Raw genomic sequence first — 20,069 nt, forward strand, 5'->3', positions numbered from 1 at the left:
TAGAATGACAAGCTGAGGGCATCCAAAAGGCCCCTTCGTATATAAAAAGGAAAGTAGATCACAATTTAAAAGTTTTATGAAAGTCCATTAAGCAGGGGAGATTAAAGTTAACACTGCTTAATGTCAATACTGTGCATGCATGCTCACATGCACACATACATATACAATTTTACCTCTGGTTGCCACTGCTCCCACACATCCCTTAATGCAATAGTATCTGATAATATGACAAAATATTACCAACATTTTCATACCATGGGAAAAAGAAGGCAGCATCAAGCATATTGGCTTTCTATTTATATCAACTTTGCAGTAATAAACCCTGGAATTTTATTTTTCATAACTCGATATCAAAACATTACACTTATATACTGCATTCAAAGGAACACTTCAGACTTAGCTCAAAGAGTGATGTACCTTAAGACACCTAAAGCTACATTAACATTTAAAAATTACTACAATTGTAGTATTTAAAAAATTTTTTAAAAATCAATTGACATGAACCACAATCCCTGTTTCAACCTTTTATCTTTAAAAAGAGGGGGCAAGAAGTACACCACCAGGTTTGTGAGGAAAAAGGAAACAGTACCATCACAGGTTTGATAAAATAAAACAACTTCAAAATTGTATTCCAGATCAATATGAATGTTTAAAACAAGTTTTTTTAATCTTTATATTAACTACAATATAATGATCCAGATAGTAACCTTCTAAGATCCATTTCAAATACTATCCTGATAAAAGAAATAATATCCAATTAATTATGCCAGGGGGTCAGCAAACTATAATCTGTGGCCTCCTGCCTATTTTGGGGAATAGTTTGTTGGAATATGGCCACATCCATTTGTTTATATATTGTCTATGGTTGTTTTTGTATTGACAGCACAGTGAAATATGTCCAACAAAGTCCATATGAACACCAAGCCTAAAATATATACTATTTAGTCGTTTTATGCCAAAAAAAAAAAGTATGCTGATTCCTGATTTGGATCTGGACCCTCAGTCTATTCTACATTACCCTCACAAGAAAAATCATGTTCAATGTATTATACTAATATAAAACCAGATAATCATCAAGTTGAAACATTTTTATCACTAAATATAAGATAGTTTTATTATATAGTATTAATATAAACTAGAGAGATTTAATTGGCTGGAATGCCCTTGAATTTATCAAATTTACTATAAAACTTCTAGAAAATAAATAGCAATAATCAAAGGAAAGGAGCTATGAGAAAGTACACACTAGTTAAACAATAATAATGAAATATCTTCCTACCTTCTACTTTATGATAAAGAGATAAACAGAATATTTAAGAAATTATTTCACTGAAGTTATATAGCAGAAATATTGCTTTAAAACTGTATTACTGACTTGAAAATACTAAGCTAGCTAGAATAATGAAAATAACATGGTAAAAGAATTAAAGAAAAGGTAAAAAGACTCCAAAATTAATACAAGTGTTTAATGTATGATAAAGGTATCATTTCAACTCATCAAATAAAAAATAGATTATAGAATTAACGGTACTAGGATAATTAACTGCCTTCTGATTTAAAAATTTATAATTCTACCTTAAGCCATGTACTAAAATAAATTTTAAGTAACACAGTAAAATTAAGTGTCAAAAATTAAAACTGTAGAACAATGTTTAAATAAATGTTCTTATGAACATGAGGTTGGGAGAGTCTTTATGAATAGAACACAGACATCTTGATTGCAGAGATCATCAATAGGAGGGTGCCAACAGAATCTCAGGAAAGGGGGAATGTTTCAATAACATATATCCTCCCCTCCTTCCTACCAAATTTATTATATATCCCTAAAACGCAATTTAAAAATTGGGGAGAAAACTATTTGTATCTAAAGCAATAAAAGGATTGATAACCTAGTTATATAAAGAGCTGTTATCAATCTAAGACTCAAGACACAAGAGGAGGGACAAAAATAGTTGGCAGATTATAAAAAGAAATAAAAGTAATCCACATACATATGATAAAGTATTCAGTTTCTCTAATAATGAACTGTGAAGTAAAATAAGGAAAAGTCTTTTATTCACCTGTGAAGTTAATGCCAACACTCAAAATTGGCCCAAAATTTTAAAACCACATGAATACCTTTTGACTCAATAATTTTACTTCTCAGAATTTAACCTAAAGAAATGAGAGATCTTTACAGTAAAATACCTGCACTGAAGAATTATTCGTGAGCTTAAAAGCTCAAAAAATAGGTAAATGTCTAAAAGAAGTCTGATTTACTTCTTCTCCTTCACAAAACAGAACACTATACATTTAAATTTACTTTAGGTGAGCATCTATTTGATGACAAGATGTTTATGATCACATAAGTGAAACAAAGAAGTCCATAAAACAACAAAATCACAATTTTGTTGAAGACTTGAAATACAAAAATACTAAAATGTTTATAGTGATACTCTCTGATTATCAGAATTATACAGAGTTCTCTTTTTACTTTGTGGAAAAGGACAATGGCTAGGGATTAGTTTCATAATTTTAAAAATATAAGTATTAAGCTTATAAAAAGAAAAACCAATAAATAAGACTAGAATATCACCATCCTTCATATTCAAAAAAGAAAACACAAATAAAAATGTAACATATACATACTCACTCTTCTCTTACCTATTATACCAAAGGAGTAAAATGAAAGTTGTTTTCCTAAGAGGTCCATGCTCTTCTGTAGAGGAGTTTTCGGTGCCTTAACAAATTGGAAAGGAATGTCACCAAAATTAGCTAAATCTACTCAGCATTACCAGGTGCCAGGGACTCTGCTAAGTGCTTGGCATACCAATTTCTAAGTTAACCATATAACTGTCTCACAAGGTAAATATTAATATTACCAAACAAGTAAATAAATTTATTTAACTATCCATGAACATATCCATGAACCACTGTTTCTATCTTAAAAAAGGAACAGGTACTGATGACTATCCATTATCTGGCAAATGGCAAAACTATGAATATATAATGTTTCAGGGAACTTCAAGAAATTCAAGTTTAGCCAATAAACAACTCCCAAGGTCACACAGTAAGGAATGAAAACTCTCTCAATTTTAAGAAGCATGTTTATTTGTAAAGGTCCATTCTCCCTACATTTCCCTTTAAGAAAAAATCTGTTCTCTCTCCTAGCAACTTCTGTAGGACTTCATTACCATCAGTTGTTCCCTCACTTTTCCCGTTTTTCCCTTTCTCTACCCACAAACATGCTAATATCATAAGTCTGTTTATCCCGTGGGAGCTCCTTGATTTGCTAACCCTCTTCTCTGCCCATCCCTTCACTTCCAAGTTTCTTGGAATAGGTTTCTATATTGTATCACATACCACAATCTTGGCAGGTTACCTGAGAAATTCAGATGATTTAAGGAGGACATGACATTTGTAGAATACAAGTTCTTTTTTATATATAAGGAAGTATTTTAAATGAAAGAACTCATCTTTAATACCCTTAACCAAGAATATCTTCTAGGTTATTTCACTTGGCAATCTTACCCATCCCTCCATTACTAAGAACTATGTAAAGTTGGAAATTTTGGTAGAAGTGTTCTGAGGTGTAAATATACTAATTAGTAATCCTTAAAATTAATATGGCAAAGATAATTTCTAGAAAGAATAAGATCTACAAATTACTACCTGTAAATCTTTTTCTATTATAACCAATTAATAAAAATAAAAATCTTTTAGAATACTGACAATGTCAATTCAGGCCCTTCCAATTACAGGCTTTCTAATTATGTCTCTAAACAGAGACAATTGAGTGATATTCTGAATAAAATAATGTTCTCAATAGTACTCAAAATAATCCATCAATATTCTCTTTTCCTCTACTAACAAATGGAGAATTTCACATTTGAAATAAATGCATCAACATATTAAGTACTCACTTCTTCTGCTTGCATCATTTTAAAAACCTCCCCAAATTCAGAATTTTCTCCTGTTCCAATGACAATACCCTAAGGGGGAAAGCAGGAAAATACATTTACATTCAATGGAATCACCTATCAAAAAAAAAAAAAGAAAGCTTTCGTCCCTATTTTTCAAAGTTTTATATACAGTGAAGATGTCTGACATACATATCTAAGGTTTCTTTAGCAAATTTACTTTATGTTATTGTTATTAGTATTTACTCTTTATGATACAAACAAACAAATATTTCATTAAACACATTACTGACTCAACTCCTAGGCCCATTTTTTTGCCTTTATTAACATTTCTGAAATTCACATCTATATTACACTCAATAGAGACATTTAACTTAGTTTCTTTTCCCCCTCATAAGCTAGTTAATGGTGCCTTTTCTATCGGTGGGATATTAGAATCCAGGGAAGACAGTATTTGAAATCAATCAGTAAGTGAACAATACATCGTCAGACTATTATAGCCAGTATCATATCAACTCAATTAAAACTTTATTTAACTAGCAATGAGCATATCCATGAACTACTCGTTTCTGTCTTATAAAAGGAACAGGTACTGAGGACAATCTATTATCTGGTAAATGACAGAACTACAAATATATTCTTCTTCAGGACACAATTTCTCCCCAATATCGCAAATAGGTGCCAAGTGTTACATTCAATTCTATCTTTTGTCATATATTTTAGAAAAAAATCCACATAAAATTAGTAAAAAAAAGAACTGAAAAAACAAAGGACCTTCTTTTTTCAAAACCAGAAAAAAATTACCTTTGCTTTGCCACATCTGACAAGTGTTCCCATGAAGGCAATGTTACTTCTTGATGCAAGATCTCCATTAGTTGCAGCCGGCTGAGGAGCTGTCACCTTAGAACAAGGTGTTGTCTCTCCTGTCAAGCTGGATTCATCAATGGAAAGATCCACAGCCTTGGGGAACATAAAGAATTCCATGAATTCAAGTTTGTGCTACATTTAACATCTCAAGAGTTTGTAACCATCACTTCTTCCTCAAATATTCCCATTCTATTGATTAGCCACATTTTGTATCACACATCCTTACTCTAAGTCAAAAGACCAGAATGGCCCCAGCAAGATTAACATCACCTCCACCTCAGAACTTACTAGAAATGCCAATCCTCTGCCCTACCTCAAACACAGGAGTGGGGAAAGTAAACCTAAAAGACTGTATTTACAAGTTCTCCAGGCAATTCTAGTGCACACTCACTCAAGTTTGAGAATTAATGGAACACAGTATTTCCCAAACTACTTTGATCCATTTTATTCCAGAAGCTCTTATTCAAGGGTCTTTAGGATACTCTTTGGGAAATCAGGAACTAGTTCATGATTTTACTAATTTTACAGGCTCATTCACTCACCCAACAAACATTTATTGACTTTCTTAACATATGCATTAGGCACTGAGCTAGATCTTGGAAAGAAAATAAGATAAATTACTGTGCAATTTCACTGGTATTTTAAGCTGATCTGGTGTTCTCTTTCAGGCCTCTTAAAGTTCACACTATGTACTAAGTACTCTAAACTTTAAAACTTCTTTTTTTTCTTTTTTGGAGGGGAGGAATGAAAGGTAATAAATCACATCTTTTTAATTAGTTCATCTCTTTATGAGCATAAATACCTAAATAATCTCATATAAAATTATAAAAAACTGATTTGCAAATTCTTCTTCCCCACATCTGCAATAAAACCATTTTAATTTGATCAATGCCATTCCTTCATTAACTTAACAAAGATTTATTAGTGTTTATAATGTGCCAGGCCCTGTGCTGTATCACACAGTGGGAGAATCAGCAATGAAGAAAATAAAGTTCTTACCCTTAGCCATTATTCTAATGCTGGAGGGGCGAGGGGGACAATAATAGAAATAGAGTGACATTTTAGATAGAAGAAAGAGAGCATTCCTCAAAATCAGGTAATATATACAGAGCCCTGACCGATCTGACAACTTCAAGGTTGGGCCATGATCAGGACAAAGGATTCAAGGCAAAGGAAGCAAAAAGTACAAAGACCTGGGGGGCAAGAACATACTTATGTTCATGTGCTAGGTAAACATATAACTTTGTAAAAACAATCAAGAATTTACATTAGATCATGAAGTTTAAAACTATTTAGCATGAAAATAAATTATATCATATGATTCCAAAGAGACAAAACTGTGTTGGCACTTCCCAAAAGTTTAGGTACTATGGCAATGAAATGCATTTTATTATCAACAGGCTTACAAAAAATTATTCCTTAAAACACAAATCAACAGACCTTCAGTCTTTAAAAGACTTCATATTTAATATAATTGTGTATGCAAACACAAGCCAGGTAAATTTGAGTTCCTTACCTCAATCCAACTAAGATTAAAAAAAAAAAAAACACCTGCCACATTTGAAGGCAATGAATTTTTCTTCATTAAAGAAACAGATTTCTTTGGCTTTTCTTTCCAAATTAACCTTAGAACTGAGTAACTTTTCACACTAACACATTCTAAAATTCCCACTCCCACCCCCTACCAGCCATGCAGAATCCTACTACGGCAGAAAGCATCCCTGGCACTGTGTCCCACTGGACAGAGGAAGCCTCGGAGTCTGGGGTAAGGCCCAGGTCTTGAGTAGAACACAACAAACACACTGGGCTTCGACTGTGTTTCTTATTTGTTGTTGATGTGATGGGTTGAGCTAGGAGTAGAGAGAGAGAATGATTGGATTTTGGTTTGTTCCCTATTAGAAACTAACAGTTTTGTTCTTAACTTCATTTCTTTTGGAGCTAAGAGGTCTAATTTGATGGATTCAATCTCTTCTTCTCTGTCTTGATTTTAAAAGTCCTTCTTTTTTTTGTTTTCCTTTTCTTTTTTTTTTTTTTTTTTTTGAGACAGAGTCTCGCTTGTTGCCCAGGCTAGAGTGAGTGCCATGGCGTCAGCCTAGCTCACAGCAAACTCCTGGGCTCAAGCAATCCTTCTGCCTCAGCCTCCCAAGTAGCTGGGACTATAGGCATGCGCCACCATGCCCGGCTAATTATATATATATATATATTAGTTGGCCAATTAATTTCTTTCTATTTATAGTAGAGACGGGATCTTGCTCTTGCTCAGGCTGGTTTCGAACTCCTGACCTCGAGCAATCCGCCCGCCTCAGCCTCCCAGAGTGCTAGGATTACAGGTGTGAGCCACTGCGCCCGGCTTTTCCTTTTCTTTTTATAGGCATATATAGTAAGTAATAAAGATTTAGTTTGGGTAACTTTGAATCTAAATGAGAAAACCAAAGCATGTGAATAAACACTGAAGTGTTCACCTCAGTTTAGGACCAAACTGCTTGGATCTTTGTAAAAACTGGTTTTATATGTCAAGGAGGAGTTTAAGGCCTTTCTGACCACCTTGTGTTCCCCTTTTCTGTGCAGCCATGTATCACCTGGATTTGCTCCTAACCACATCCCACATGCCCCTACATCTGCATTTTCAGATTTCTTCTGGGAGGCTGGGCTTCCCATTCTCCACCAGCAGCTCCAGCATCCCAAACGTTCTAGTCCTGCTGAACCTCTCACCAACAGGGGTGGAAACTGGAGGGTACTTTCTGGTCTGTTTTTGAAAAAATTTACGAATTCTATTATCTTTACAAATATCAGATGAGAAAATAATTTTTTCAATACTTTTATTAATCTTTTCATAAAATGAAAAGAAACTTCTATGATTAATAAAGGAAGGTGGCTATGGCTGGAGGGTTCATGGGGTTTTTTAGGTTTTTTTCTTTTTTTTTCTCTTTTTAACCTTAAGCTTTAAGTTGAAGCATTCTCAGGTATTTAGAGGGAAACATCCTCTTAAAATACGTCCTTGTGCTTGCCTTCTGGGGAGGCAGTCCAGAGCAGGTGGGGCATTCATGCATGTTATTATATATGCAGACTATACCCATCTCTATCTCCCCAACCTTTGCCTCTTGGGTTGGTGTGCTACTTTCCCTTTACTTTGCTACATTTCTATAGTTAAGTTGGTTTTATTTTTCAACTCCTCCCACAAATAAAAAAATAAATAAATGAAGTGGCAGTTGTTAGAAAAAAAGGTAAGAAAAAATCCAAATATGATTTGGAATCATATTTGGATGGAAAAATTCCAGTATGATTCTAATAACAATCGGCTAACATTTCATTGCTTAGTATCTGCTAAGCACTATGCTACATATCTATGTTAAATTATCACATTTAATTCTACTAACAATTCCTATGAGGCAAGTACTATTATTATTATAACTGTTTAGCTGACACTCTAAAAGGCTAGGCAATTCACTCAACCTCATACAGATAGAAAGTCATGGACATGAAATTCCAATGTTGACAGACATTAACTCCAGATTATGCTTAATTATTTAGAGGATCAATGTGCAAAGTATTCCTCCCCTCTAGTTCTATAACTACTTATAAGAGATCACAGGTATAACACATTAAGCAAAGAATGTAAAAAACGATGTATTTTTCTGAATTACAAAAGTCAACTTAAATAAGGTTCATTTTATTTAACAAACTCCTCTTTAATGCTTCTTACAACAATCAGGATTATGTTATTTTCTGAGATCTTAATTAGAAAAGAGACCTGTTACTATTTAAAAGCAAACAAATGCTTGTATACACTTACAGAATTTTCTCTGAGAGGTTATATTCATGTTTTTCCCTCTGAAGATTTTTTATTTTAAAAGTAAATCTTAAACATAAATAATAACATAAGGTAACTGTTTATAGGGAGAAAGAATAAGAAAATAATCAAAATAATCTGACATTTTTAAAAAGAGAGAAAGGCATGGCTCTATTGGCTCTTTTAGTGACCTAGCTCTTCAGTTTCAGTGTTAGCAGAACAACAGCCATTTAAGAAAGTAAGAATTTTTGGTTAAGGCATTTCTACAGAAAAGAAGCAGGTCATTTTTAGCACAACAGCAATCAACCTTGTCTAGTGTAAGAGACAAACTGATGTGAAAGTAAAAAGGAGCTTGGGACCCTTATTTTTTTCTATATAATTATAAATCTGTACCTGAAATATAAATTATCAATAACATATAAACAATGAAATTTGTCTAAATCATACAATGTCCCAAACTGCAAAGATCTCAACTGTCTACTGAACAAGAATATTTTCTAAGTTACAAGTTATTTTCTCTTGCAAGTGATTGCAAGAGTTTTCATAGCAAGCAGTTTTGAGGGAGTAGGGGCAAGGAGATCATTTCTAATAAGGGTGGTATTTAATAAATTAGGCAAGCTTATTACAGTTTAATAAAGTCACAATTTAGTTCATTTGAGAATAAAGATATTTGAGTCATAAATACTCAAAGTGAAATGAAAGAATAAAGGATAAAGTGAAATCAAAGAATCAGCCAGCCCATCCCTCCTAGCCAAAAGTTTAAACATTAAACCTTCAGAAGAGCTGTTAATGAAATGGGAAATAAGTTTTTCAGTTTCATTTCCCCCTCAGGTACTCCAGTAGAGGTTTGAAGGAGCTACAACACAGTTCAAAAACCAAAATATAAATAAGAACCAATATGCATATATAATTTATAATCTGGATATTTAACACCTACACAATAAAAAAGATTAGGAAAATTTACAAGATTATTATTCCCATAAACCACTAGGCAGAAAGAAAGTAAATTCCAGTCACAAAGATTTCCTCAAAGGCAGAAAGTGATTGCTTAAAAAAATTAAGGCTAATATGGTACAACTGGCAGCTATAAATAAGTTCTTAAAGAATAGTTTGATATATAGTATGCTGCTAAGGCAACTAACTGCCTCTCTAGTCTAGAATTAAAAGAAAATCATTAAAAAGCAAATTAGAAATGGATTTCATTCCCCAGAAAACAATCTTTCAAAATATGCATCTGCAGCTGCCTGATCATAATAAAATTTGTTACTTTTGCTTTCAAAATTTAAATTCCTGTTTATGCAAATGAAGAAAAATGTAATTTAAAATTCTTCATCTGTCCTAACTTATTAACACTCAAAGCCCAGCCAACCAAGTGTTATAAATTATTGAAAAGGATACATGAAATTGATTTTATCCCATGGCTAATGCTTGTGTGCACTGCTCACTTTCTGACAAAAGTACACAGATTTAACTATTAATAGATCAAGCTGTCAATAATTTAAAGACCAGCATCCTAGGAGTTCTAGGATATTTCACTATGACTATCAAACAAAATTTTAAAAGGGGATTTTTACAACAGTCCTTTCCTAACAAGAAATGAAAATCTTTAAAAAAACATTACACTATTTCAATCTCATTGCTCCCCAGCACCTATTATCTTTGTAATTTACTGACTTAATGAAAAAAAAAAGTTCTCTTTAGCATTTTCAACATGAATAGCATTCCTCTCTGCTCACACTGCTTTTAAGCCACTGAACTATAAAAACCTAACACAACATTAAAGCAGCCCAAGCTTATACAATCTAAGAGAACAAACACTCCCAGTACTCTAAGTATCTCTAGAGCGGTTTCCTGCATTGTATAATATCTATTAATATTATGGAAATAGATATTTTTCCAGGTAAAATATGTGAAATAATTTTTAGTGAATAGGAATGTTTCTAAATTACACAAATACACCATATACTTTCTCCAATATTCTACTCAATTTCTTTCAACAGCTAATTTAAAATATCTACTTCCTGAGATGCTTGTAAACTGTTCTTTTTTAAAAGTTTGTATATAAGTTGAAGAATTCAGAAACGTTTTAACACATTGACTGCTACACTAAAAAAGAAAAATTTTTCCTTGGGACCACAGTGTTTTATTATAAAAATAGAATAAAAACTTTAAAAGCAAAATGATCCTTTTTAATGTAATGAAAGATTTGTTATATTTCATTGTTTTCTGCGAGTTACATGCAACTTGAAAAATAATTCTCATGGCTCCCAAGGTGAAGAGATATGTGAGTCACATATAATTCACAAGGATCTGGGCCCAAACTAGCATGAGTTAAATACAACTCACATGGCAGTTACAATGCATTAAAAGCAAAATTTCAGTGATAAATTGCAGTGAGAGGGCCAAAAATATACAAATCAATTTATCAAATTTACCTACCAAAAAATACCATACTGAGGTCAATATAAAAAGAACTCAAGAGTGACGTAAGAGAAAATAGTGGAGTAGGGCACTCAAAGAATTTATCCCTCCTGTCAAATAATCATAAGCAGGCAAAAACTGACAGAATCAACACTGAAATCAAAAACTTAAAGCACTAGAGGAGTGATGAAAGAAGGAAAAAGGTAGCTGAATTTCAGTAAGAAACTATAGTGGTCTTTTTGTTTACCTGTCTAATATTCCCCATTCCCGAGAGCAACTGTTAAGGGTATAAAAAAACAGCCTGTGATCCTGATGCAGCCTTACTGGTACCAGGAGGCTAATATAGACCTTGTTCTCAAAACACTCTAGTTGTGTATTTTGACCTGTCTGGCAGTCCCCTTAGGGACTAGTGCAAACATAGACCTTTATTTCTCATCCCTATCCCACTCCAGCTAAAATGGTTTACCAGGCATATGTCAAAAGTATATATACTAGCAGGCAAGAGGCTGAGGAAAGGGTAACCAGGAGACATACCCAAAAGACTGTAAAGAAGAAGAGGTAGAAGTTTCTTGGGGAAATAAGGACTTAGAAAGGGCCACCGTCTGTACCAAGGAAGATGGAATGCACATGCATTCCTAGGACCAGAAGCATGCTCAGAAAAAAACTGAGAAGACCCTAGGATTGCATCTCCAGGAGATCTATGGGATCAGTAAAAGCAGAAGATAAAGGTGAAAGCAAAGTAGTAGGCACCTAGCTTAGTGTTGAAGAAGTACCCCAGCTCAAAGAAAGGTTGCAAAGACTATGAGAATGGTATATTATTTTCCTTTTTTATTCCAGGCAGTTATGGTTGACTGCAGACATAATGGAACAGAAATTTCAGTGGCCATAAACAACAAAGAAAACAGTCTTTGCAAAAAATAATTTGAAAAAGTCACTAAACAAACCGGACAACTTGAGCCCCCCAAAATCAAAAACAACAAACTTTAGGGAAAAGGAATAATTTGGTGTCCCGAGTTATACTCTTATGATATCCGAAATGCCCAGTTTTTAACAAAACACAGAAAGATAAGGAAGTATGGCCAATTCACAGGAAAAAAAATCAATTGACAGAAACCATCCCTGAGAAAGCTCAGACATAACTAGAAAAAGACTTTATGTCCACTATCTTAAATATGCTCAATGATATAAAGGAAACCAGGAGAACTAAAGGAAATCAGGAAAGCAATTTATGAATGAACAGAGAATATTCATAGAGAAAGAAAAAATACAAAAATAAAACAAACAGAAACTCTGGAGCTAAAAAGTATAATAACTGAAATAAAAAGGTCGCTAGAGGAGTTCAACAGACATGAACAGGTAAGAGAAAAAAATCAGCAACCTTGAAGGAAGGATGATTAAAATTCACCAATTCAAAGAAAACGAGAAAAATGAATAGAGCCTAAGGGACATGTGGGACCTATCAACCATAAAAACATACATGCATACCTTGGAGTTATTGTGGATCCCATTCCAGACATCCACAATAAAGCAAATGTTGCAATAAAGCAAGACATACACATTTTTTGGTTTCTTAATGTACTGAAAAGTTACGTTAACAATATACTGTAACCTATTAAAGTATGAAATACCATGTCCTAAAAAATGTATGTACCTTAATTAAAAAATACTTTACTGCTAAAAAATACTTTATTGCTAAAAAATCCTAGCAATCATCTGAGCCTTCAGTGAGTCGTAATCTTTTTGTTCCTAGATAGTCTTGCCTTGATGTTGATAGATGCTGACTAATCAGGGTAGTGGTTGCTAAGGGTTGGGATGACTGTGGTAATTTCTGAAAATAAGATGGTAATCAAGTTTCCAGTATCGATTGACACTTTTCACAAAAGATTTCTCTGTAACATGATGCTATTTGACAAGATTTTACTCATAGAACTTATTTCAAAATTGGAGCCAATCCTCTCAAACTCTGCTACTGCTAGTTTAAGTAATATTCCAAATCCTTTGTTATTCCAGCGATATTCACAGCATCTTCATTGGAAGTAGATTCCATCTCAAGAAACTATTTTCTTTGCTTACCCATGACAAGCAACTCCTCATCTGTTCAAGTTTTATCATAAAATTGCAATAATTCTGTCACATCTTCATGTTCTACAACATCTAATTATCTTGCTATTTCCATGACATCTGCAGTTACTTCCTCCACTAAAGATATAAATCCTTCAAAGTCATCCATGAAGGTTGGATTCAACATCTTTCAAACTCCTGTTAATGTTGATATTTTGACCTCCACCCATGAATCACAAATATTCCTAATGGTATCTAGAATGGTGAATCCTTTCCAGAAGGTATTCAACAGACTTTGCCCAGAGCCATCAGAGGAGTCGCTATCTATGGCTGCCATCACCTCACAAAATGTATCGTGAAAGTCAAAGTAACTCCTTGATCCATGGACTACAGAACAGATGTTGTCTTAGCAGGCATGAAAATATTAATAAAATTATTCTCCTTGTACAATTATTCTCCTTAAAAAAAAAAAAGAGTCAGCCTATCCTTTGAAGGCAGATATTGAGTTCTCTCCTGCTAAGAAAGTCCTACATGACATCTCTTTCTAATAGAAGGCTGTTTTGTCTACATTGAAAATCTGCTGTTTAATATAGTCATCCTCATCAATGATCTTAGGTAGATCTTCTGGATCATTTGCTATAGCTCCTACATTAGCAATTGCTGCTTCACCTTGAACTTTCATGTTATGGAGATGGCTTCCTTTCTTAAAACTCATGAACTAACCTCTGCTAGCTTTCAACTTTTATGTTGCAGCATCCTCACCTCTCTCAACCTTCACAGAATTAAAGAGAGTTAGGGCCTTGCACTGGATAAGATTTTGACTTAAGGAAATGTTGTGATCTTCTGGTTTGATCTTCTATCCAAACCACTAATATTTTCTCCATATCAGCAATAAGGCTGTTTCACTTTCTTATCATTTGTGTGTTCACTATAGTAGCACATTTAATTTTCTTCAAGAACTTTTCCTTTGTATTCACAACTTGGCTGTTTGTCACAAGAGACCTAGCTTTCAGCCTAGCTTGGGTTCTGGCTGCCTTCCTCATTAAGCTTATTTTTAGCTTTTGATTTAAAGTGAGACGTGTGACTCTTCCTTTCACGTGAATATTTCCAGTCATTATATGGTTATTAGTTGGCCTAATTTCTATATTGTTGTATCTCAGGAAATAGGGAGGGCTGAGGAGAGGGAGAGAAATGAGGTAACAGTCAGTGCAGTAGTCAGAACATACAAAACATTTATTAAGTTTGCCATCTTGCGTGGGTGTGGTTCGTACCCCCCCAATTACAATAGTAACATCAAAGGTCACTATAACAGATATAATAAAGTTAAAAACAACGTAAGAGTTATCAAAATGTAACAGAGACACAAAGTAAGCACATGCTGTTGGAAAAATGGTGCAATCATCACATACAAGAGATTCCTAGTAAGATGAATAGCCCATTTCTAATCAGAAACCATGGAGGCCAGAGGAGTAGAGTGATATATTTAGAGTACTGAGAAAGAAATTGTCAATCAAGAATTTTATATCTGGCAACATTATCTTTCGAAAAGAAATGCCTAGCTAAAAAACTAAAAGAGTTCATCACTAGTAAGACCCAGCGCACAAGAAATGCTAACAGAAAGCCCCTTCCAGCTAAAATAAAAGGAAAATAGAAAGTAACTAAAAGCCATAAGAAGAAATAAAGAATTCCAGTAAACATAACTATGTAGGCCGAGCATGGTGGCTCACGCCTGTAATCCTGGCACTCTGGGAGGCCGAGATGGGAAGATTGCTTGAGCTCAGGAGTTCGAGACCAGCCTGAGCAAGAACAGACCCCATCTCTACTATAAATAGAAGGAAATTAGCCAAACAACTAAAAATAGAAAAACAAAAAAAATTAGCTGGGCACGGTGGCCGTGACTGTAGTCCCAGCTACTTGGGGGACTGAGGCAGGAGGATCGCTTGAGCCCAGGAATTTAGGTTGCTGTGAGCTAGGCTAATACCACAGCACTGTAGCTTAGGCAAGAGAGTGAGACTCTGTCTCAAAAAAAAAAAAAAAAAAAAAGAAGATAACTATGTAGGCAAATATAAAAGCCAGCATTGTTGTATTTGGTGACTCCTTTTTTGCTTCCCGTATGTTAAAAACAAATGCATTAAACACTTATGAATCTACGTTAATGGGCACATAATGTATAAAGATGTCATATGCAACAATAACATAAAGATGGAAGAGAGGCCGGCCGTGGTGGCTCACGCCTATAATCCTAGCACTCTGGGAAGCCAAGGCAGGCAGATTGCTCGAGGTCAGGAGTTCAAAACCAGCCTGAGCGAGACCCCGCCTTTACTAAAAATAGAAAGAAATTAATTGACCAACTAAAAAATATATATATATATACAAAAAATTAGCCGGGCATGGTGGCGCATGCCTGTAGTCCCAGCTACTCCAGAGGCTGAGGCAGTAGGATCGCTTGAACCCAGGAGATTGAGGTTGCTGTGAGCTAGGCTGACGCCACAACACTCACTATCACCTTGGCAACAAAGTGAGACTCTGTCTCAAATAAAAAAAAAAAAAAAAAAAAAAAGGTGGGAGAGAAGTGGGCTGTATAAGCAGAAAAGTTTTTGTATGCTATAGAAGCAAATTTGGTATCACTTCAAATTAGATTTATATATTTAGGATGGCAATTATAATCCCTATGTAACCTCTACGAAAAGTAAGTAAAAACTATACAGAAAAATGAAGAGGGGATCAAAAGAGTACATTTAATAAAGAAATCAATCAAACACAAAAGAGAGTAGTACATTGGAAGAATTAAGGAGCATAAAAAGTAACACAAATAGAAAATAAATAACAAAATAGCAGAAGTCTTTTCCTATTAGTATCACTAAATGTAAATGGATTAAACCAGGGGTGGAGAACCTTTTCATACTGGAGGGTTGCATCAATTTTGCTGTAATCAAATAAGATTGCATTCAAGAAACTTCAATTAGATATACTTAAAAATGTACATTATTTTGCAAAAAATCTAACTACTATGTACTTAATAATTTCAAAAAATAAAAATTATTTGTTAATTTTAAAGTTAACTAATCTTTTAATGACTTTGTTCTGTCTTTTTGTTGGAAAGCTTTTGAATATTTGGTTGCAGCATAGAGGATTGCAGTTTCAGTTGACGCTCTAGATCTGCACTCCCCAACTCCCATGGCCTACTAGGGACCAAGCCACAGATCTCTGGCACTGCTCCAGCCTCCTACTCCCACCTCCAGTCTATGGAAAAATTGTCTTCCATGAAATCAGTCCCTGGTACCAAAAACGTTGGGCATCACTGCTCTAGATGGGTATCAGTCATTTGTGATCTTAAGGGCGTCTTGATTTGGGTTAGGTAGGAGAATGTAGATTTGCAGCAATAAGTGGCTGAAAACCAAGAAAGCATTTTTGGGACATGCTGCCAAAGGCATGGGTATTCTACTACATTTTTCCATATTTCTATTGGATCTTTCTTAGCATCAAACAATGACTTTAAAAAGTCATCTACTAGAAGCTCAGTCAATTCCATCTATAGTTCTTTAGGTGCTTGGTGATATCAACTAGATTAGGCTGACATGCTAATTTGAGTGTGATGCCATGATTCTCAAAGTCAGTGAACGTTGCACTGTATTCTCCAATGAATAGGTCTATAACAGCTGCATTATTCTTCAAATGATTCACATATCTCAGCCTGCTCATCAATGACCTTTGCTGAGGAAAATGTTCATCCGAAATTTCCTTTTGAAAAAGTGTTTTGAAAAAAGATGATTTTTGAAATGCTCGGATTTTCTGTCACATATCATATATAGACTTAGGCTTTTTTACTTTACAAAGAAATATTCAAGTCATTTTGATTTAACATATCACACAGAAATGCTGCATTCCTATAGAAATCCTTTTTTTTTTACTCCTTTTAGTATCATTCCCAAAAAATCTTCTTCTAATAATTCACACTGCTGATTCTGTTCTTCATAAAATGTAACTATCTGTTCTCACAGAGATAAAATTTTGGTTAACACCTGTCCCTGAGATAGCCAACCCACTTTAGAATGATATGGTAAATCCACACTGAATACCTCATCATTCAACTTTAGCATATTATGAAACTAACGATGCCATGGTTGCATTTGTATGAATACAGTTAACAATACTTAATAACTTGTTGCAAAGTGTCATTTACATACACTCACTAAATTTACCAAATTCAGCCCAACTTCATGACATTTATCTTCAAAGTTGTTGAAGATACGTATTCCCATGTTTTGTTTCTAAGGGTGTCCAAAGTAATTCTTAATAGCAAAGAAAATCTTCTGTTATGTCCCAAATGAAGTATAAAGCCTGCCCCAAGTCAGTAGTTATCAGCTGATTCATCCTAAGCGACTGAATAATATATATTTTCCTTTTGAAGTATTGCAGGAAGTTGTTCTGTTAAGTTGAAGGCTAACTCATGCTGCTGATCAGTTATGGTTCTTAAAAGAGGCAGTTGTGTACTTTGAAACATTACCAAGATCTAAGCAACCTATAACTTCAACAATGCATTCTTTCATAATTTCTACATCATTGCATGGTTTCCATTCCCCCCCCCCAGTGTATAAGCTACTTTATAAGCTGCTTCAGTGGCATTATTTCCAAGTCCTACTGCTGCTTGAAAGAATTATCTTTGATTTTGCTTTTCATCTTTTAATTTCTGCAGTACAACCCTTTGCGCCTCTCCCACTAATTTAAAATATTTGCGGTCCTTGTGAATGTTATACTGCTGATGAGCACTGAATTTCTTTAATGTTGATATTACAGTATCACAAAGCAAGCAAATCATCTCATCTTTAGCATAAACAAGATAATATTGCAATTCCTAATCCTCATTAAAAAAACCTGTTTTCTACCTAAAGCGTTCTCTTGATCTTTTTTGCCATGATGGGCTAAGCTGACAGAATTAAAAAATACTGTCGAGCTGCATAACTACTCACAAATTCCACTTCAAACAGAAACACAGTGCACCACTGTCAAAAGCCGATAATAGACTGGCATACTTGACCCCCATAAACTCATGCTAACCAGCCTCGTACAGTAGTGGTGCCAGTCAGGTGGGAGAAGTTAGAACTAAATCATGAGCATAGCAGCTGTTTACCCCTTATTGCTCATTAACATTCTAACTGTGCCAGTCAATCTGGAAGGATTATTTTGTTGAAACTTATTTTATTCTTCATTTTAAAAATAAAAATGTTCATTTTTAAAATAAAATAAAAATACAAAAGATGAACAAAAATATATTAATAAAAATAAAAAGATTTCTTCTATAAAATTTGGATGCTATGAAAAGGCTGCACTTAAGGACCTAGAGGCGACATGATCTAGAGTCATAAGAATGGCTTAATTTGAGACTAGGCGTGGTGGCTCATGCCTGTAGTCCTAGCATTCTGGGAGACCAAGGTGGGAGGATCCCATGAGGTCAGGAGTTCAAGACCAACCTGAGCAAGAGCAAGATCCCACCTATATAAAAAATAGAAAAATTAGCTGGGTGTGGTAATGCACACCTGTAGTCCCAGCTACTCTGAAGGAGGAGGCAGGAGGATCACTTGAGCCCAGGAGTTCTGAGGTTGCAGTGAGCTATGATGATGCCACTGAACTCTAGATGGGGCAGCAGAACAAGACATTGTCTCAAAAAAAAAAAAAAAATCTTGACTCATCCCTAAAAGAAGTTTGATTCATTTAAAAAATCATCAGATCAGGCCGGGCGCTGTGGCTCACGCCTGTAATCCTAGCTCTTGGGAGGCCGAGGCGGGTGGATTGCTCAAGGTCAGGAGTTCAAAACCAGCCTGAGCAAGAGCGAGACCCCGTCTCTACTATAAATAGAAAGAAATTAATTGGCCAACTGATATATATAGAAAAAATTAGCCGGGCATGGTGGCGCATGCCTGTAGTCCCAGCTACTCGGGAGGCTGAGGCAGAAGGATCACTCGAGCCCAGGAGTTTGAGGTTGCTGTGAGCTAGGCTGACGCCACGGCACTCACTCTAGCCTGGACAACAAAGTGAGACTCTGTCTCAAAAAAAAAAAAAAAAAAAAAATCATCAGATCAAAAATTGGGTAAAAAAAAAAAAGAATCACAATGGAAAGTATCAATGGATTTATTAATCAGAACTATGAAATAAATGAAAATCTTGCTATATTTCAGGCAATATATTGGGCTTAGTTAAAAAGTTATAGCTGTGAGAGGTAAAATATTTTCAACAGACAAAAAATCCTCTTTTGCTCTGACCCTTACCTTGTTTTCTTTTACAAAGAATTCTTTGTTTAAATGTTGATATAGACTTTACCTGGAATAATACGTAAAATATGCTATGTTTTCAGAAAGGCAAAATGTGCTGTTATGGAGGTATATGTAGTCTATAAGACTGCTTTGTCTAAAGTCATAGTCTGACCAACCCATTGGTTATCACTAATTAAATAGCTAATGGTACCTCTTCTCAAATACCACTGAAAGTTAAAATAAAAACTCTAGGAGAAAAAAAAAGAGAAAACATGCCCAAAGCACGATTCCTCTAAATTTTACTGTGCCAGCACCACCAGTGCTTCTGAGGCTCCTGAGCTGAAAAGGCTAATGTCACCAACATATACAGTCTACCCTCCCTTATCAGTGGGTTCCACATCCATGGATTCAACCAACCATGGGTCAAAAATATTTGAAAGAAAAAAGCCATAAAAAATAATACAAATAAAAAACAATAAATATAGATGTTAGTATAACAACTATTGGCATGGCATTTACATTCTATTAGGAATTGTAAATAATCTAGAGATATACATGTTCCATAGGGCATATGCATATACTATGCCATTTTACACAACAGACTTGAACATCTGAGGGATTTTTTAGGAACCATAGGGATCCACCAATCCTCTGCGGATACTGAGGGGTGACTATATTGGCTCATCCACCGGCTTACAGAAAACTGACTCAGGCAAGGGTAAAAATACACGATTACTTAAATTATCAACATTAGTCTTTAAAAAGTATTTACAAAATGGC

The 20,069-nt window shown here is 34.6% G+C and overlaps 1 protein-coding gene across 3 annotated transcripts in view; it reads right to left on the reverse strand.

Moving 5' to 3' along the window:
- ATP2C1 (ATPase secretory pathway Ca2+ transporting 1) overlaps nucleotides 1-20,069 on the reverse strand; it is a 144,813-nt gene that overhangs the window by 46,110 nt on the left and 78,634 nt on the right. For all 3 annotated transcript variants that reach the window (XM_012766894.2, XM_076005372.1, XM_012766897.3), the window contains 3 exons: nucleotides 4,704-4,859; nucleotides 3,903-3,971; nucleotides 2,644-2,719 (listed from right to left, as the gene is read on the reverse strand). In XM_012766894.2, coding sequence (XP_012622348.1) covers nucleotides 2,644-2,719; nucleotides 3,903-3,971; nucleotides 4,704-4,859 — 301 coding nt within the window. The remainder of the gene's footprint in view (nucleotides 1-2,643; nucleotides 2,720-3,902; nucleotides 3,972-4,703; nucleotides 4,860-20,069) is intronic.

Source organism: Microcebus murinus, chromosome 1, assembly GCF_040939455.1.
Source record: "Microcebus murinus isolate Inina chromosome 1, M.murinus_Inina_mat1.0, whole genome shotgun sequence".
In the NCBI taxonomy this organism is placed as follows: Eukaryota; Metazoa; Chordata; class Mammalia; order Primates; family Cheirogaleidae; genus Microcebus; species Microcebus murinus.